This window comes from Sphaeroforma arctica (assembly GCF_001186125.1).
Source record: "Sphaeroforma arctica JP610 unplaced genomic scaffold supercont1.473, whole genome shotgun sequence".
NCBI lineage: Eukaryota > Ichthyosporea > Ichthyophonida > Sphaeroforma > Sphaeroforma arctica.
Window position 1 is genome coordinate 55279 of NW_014040085.1, and position 3606 is coordinate 58884.

General features: G+C 39.0%; 1 protein-coding gene across 1 annotated transcript in view; it reads right to left on the minus strand.

Moving 5' to 3' along the window:
• Window positions 1-1548: 1548 nt before the first annotated feature.
• SARC_06562 (hypothetical protein) overlaps window positions 1549-3606 on the minus strand; it is a gene marked incomplete at both ends in the record, with an annotated part of 3927 nt that continues 1869 nt past the window's right edge. The window contains 2 exons of the mRNA XM_014299528.1: window positions 1549-1760; window positions 2502-2634. Of these exons, the coding sequence (XP_014155003.1) occupies window positions 1549-1760; window positions 2502-2634 (345 nt within the window). The remainder of the gene's footprint in view (window positions 1761-2501; window positions 2635-3606) is intronic.

Consider the following 3606-nt stretch of genomic DNA (forward strand, 5'->3'; position numbering starts at 1 on the left):
ACATATGTATATACATATACGTAAACGCAGGTCTATATATAGACATATACGCATAAAGATATGTTTCTTCTTTGAATGTCCACTTCGACGATTGGCAAGCAAACCTACACACATACGCACACGAACAAGCATATATATGTATATATAATTTATATACATATAATATCTATATAGACCTATATATATATATATATATACACACACACACAACACATATATATATACATACATAGATACATACATAGATACATACACAACACACACATACACCATACACACACACACACACACACATATATATATATATATACATACATAGATACATACATAGATACATACACAACACACACGCACCATACACACACACACACACACATACACACACACACACACACACACATATATATATATTAGAATATGGTAGTACAGACCATACCCTTCGTTACAGCGACTGGCTTCGTTGAGTGTAAACGCGTGCTGGAAGACTAGGGCAATGCCCAATGCTCTCATGCGCAGCCCTATACGGAAAGCCACGTGTAGGTGCCGTTGATTAGCCAAAGATCCAACTGCGGAGGATATACCCAGTCCTATACCATACCAGTAACCACCTTCGCCATCTTCACTGATTCGTGACACCAGCTGTAATGGAATGTCGCAGTCACAGTGTGTACAACGTGTTATTCTATAAACCGTTGGCACCTTCTAAAAGTTATTTTCCAAGAAATAAAACCGCAAGCAGAATATAGACAAAAACCCTAAAACCACAAATGTGGGCTAAACCAAATGTGGGATAAACCAAATGTGGGCTAAACCAGGAGTAATGAACAAGCGCAAACCCGCATTTACTATGGCTCACCTCACGAAGCAGCAACGGATTGAGGGTTTGGCAGAATACGAATATCAACATGAACATAGCCGATTGCAACAGAGCCCATCGGTTGATCATAAACATCGTCCGCCACATCGTCTTATACCTGGCATTGCAGGGTTTAAAGTTTGGGGTTTTGGGCGATAGGGTTTAGGGTTTAGGGGTTGGGTTAGGTTTTAGTGGTTAAGGGTTTAGGGGTTGGGGTTTAGGGGGTCATGGACAGTATATTCCTGTTTTTAGGGTTTAAGGTTTAGGACTCTAGGGTTTAGGATTTAGGATTTAGGGTTTAGGATAGATATGACTATTATATGAGTAATATAACTAATAGTAATGTTAATGTTACATCATATGACTGTGATATATCAATATCATATCATGTGACTACTATATTTTAAATATAATATAATAGTTCTAACAATATTATATCATGACTATTATATGTTATATTACTATTATATTATGATTATTTTATGTACAATTACTATAATATTATATGACTATATTATTACTGGTACTGAGTAGAATCCAGGGGGGTTTCATGCGCCGCAATAATCTCATCTATATCTCATCAATCAGGAAACTAAATAAACAACTATACATACACATCACTCTCAAGAGCACTGACCAATCCAAACCAAGTATACAAAGAAAAACCACATTCTAGGGACATAGCTGGACTCTCACTTTGGATACAGATGCAGAAACTCGGCTGTCAAGTTTTCGGACCGCTCGGGCTCAGCCAGCTTCCATATATGGTCTTCCTCCAGTGTGTTTGCGCGCCCATAACGGATCATAGGGGTCATCCACGTGTAGAAAGTCTGCGACAACCAGCCAGAGTCGCGTTCAGGGCAAACCCCACCCAGCGGCGACAATTTAGGACAGGGCTCGAGTGCTGACACCGAGAGATAGGTGTGGGTGAAAGTACTGTTATAGTCCAATGCGTATCGTACAGCTGGTAGATTGATGTACATTGAGGTTTCTATTGAATGTGGCTGAGTGAGGGTGTGTGCTTGGATTGATATACTTCTAGGATTCTATTGATACCGTGTGAGTGAGTGTGCATTTTAAGATTGATATCCATTCAGGGTTCTATTGAATGTGGGTGAGTGAGTGTACGCTTAGATTGATATACATTCAGGTTTCTATTGAATGTGGGTGAGTGAGTATGCGTAGATTGATATACATTTAGGTTTCTATTGAATGTGGGTGAGTTGAGCGAGTATGCATAGATTGATATACATTCAGGTTTCTATTGAACGTGGGTGAGTGAGTATGCATAGATTTAATTACACTCAGGTTTCTATTGAATGTGGGTGAGTGAGCGAGTATGCATAGATTGATAAATATTCGGGTTTTTATTGAACGTGGGTGAGTGAGAGTGTGTGCATGTACCGCAGGTGTGGAAGTAATGTTGTAGTCCAATGCGTATCATGCAGCCGGCAGACTAATCTTAATACACGTAAGTTTGGGGTTTAGAGTTTCTATTGGATGTGGGTGTGCGTGCGTGTATACATGTACCGATGCTCCATACATAGTTTTTAGGTTTTAGGGTTTGGAGTTTTTAGGGTTTAGAGTTTTTAGGGTTTATACATAGTATGGCTCCATTTAATAATCGATACGTGACAATACTCACCTGGATCTACAGCATCAATTCCATATGCGGTTTCTGCGGTTTCTGCGGTTTTGGTGGGCTCTACGCGTTTTGCGGTTCCGAGCCCACTATCGCTATAGGGAGGGGCATCGCTGAGTTGTATAGAGTTCTCATCCTGTGGGTGTTGCCGCCAAAACCAAACAAACTCAGTGACGTATCTACCAATGTGAAAGGATAAGATTATTTACACGTATAGATGTAAAGCCTTTGTGCTGACCTACCAATGTAACAGGATAGGTTATTTACACGTATAGATGTAATACCTTTGTGCCGATCTACCGATGTGAAAGGATAGGTTATTTACACGTATAGTTGTAATACCTTTGTGCTGACCTACCAATGTGAAAGTTTAGGCTATTTACACGTATAGATATAATACCTTTGTGCTGACCTACCAATGTGACAGGATAGGTTAGTTACACGTATAGATGTAATACCTTTGTGCTGACCTACCAATGTGAAAGTATAGATTTTTTACACGTATAGATGTAATACCCTCGTGCTGACCTACCAATGTGACAGGATAGGTTATTTACACGTATAGATGTGGTACCTTTGTGCTGGTACAGATACAGGCATTTCACTACGTTGCCTGGGTCTGCATGCTTTGATATGTGAAAAAAGCATACAAGCACACAAGCGTGCTTTGTTTGCACGCACAATCGCGACTACGAATGTGATTTCCCTCTATATCTCATTTTGGACGAAATTTCGAACCCACTCAAGTCCATAAAATTCAGAAAGTGATATGCAGATATACGCACCAGTGCTAATCACGAATAAATACTTCTGCTATAAAATGGGTGTATAAGCCCCCATGTACAATAGGCATACAGGGTATACTCATTTCAACGTGCAATATATATGAGGTATAGAGTTTTACACAGCTCACCACAAGCCTCACTATATCGTCTCATGGACGTAAATAAGATAGAAGTATAAAATAGACAATACGCATCTGTGCCTCATGCTATATATACATAAGCTATATATATATATATATGCATGCACGCGAATATATAATACATATATACACACACGCGTATATATATATATATATATATATATATGTATATATATATATATT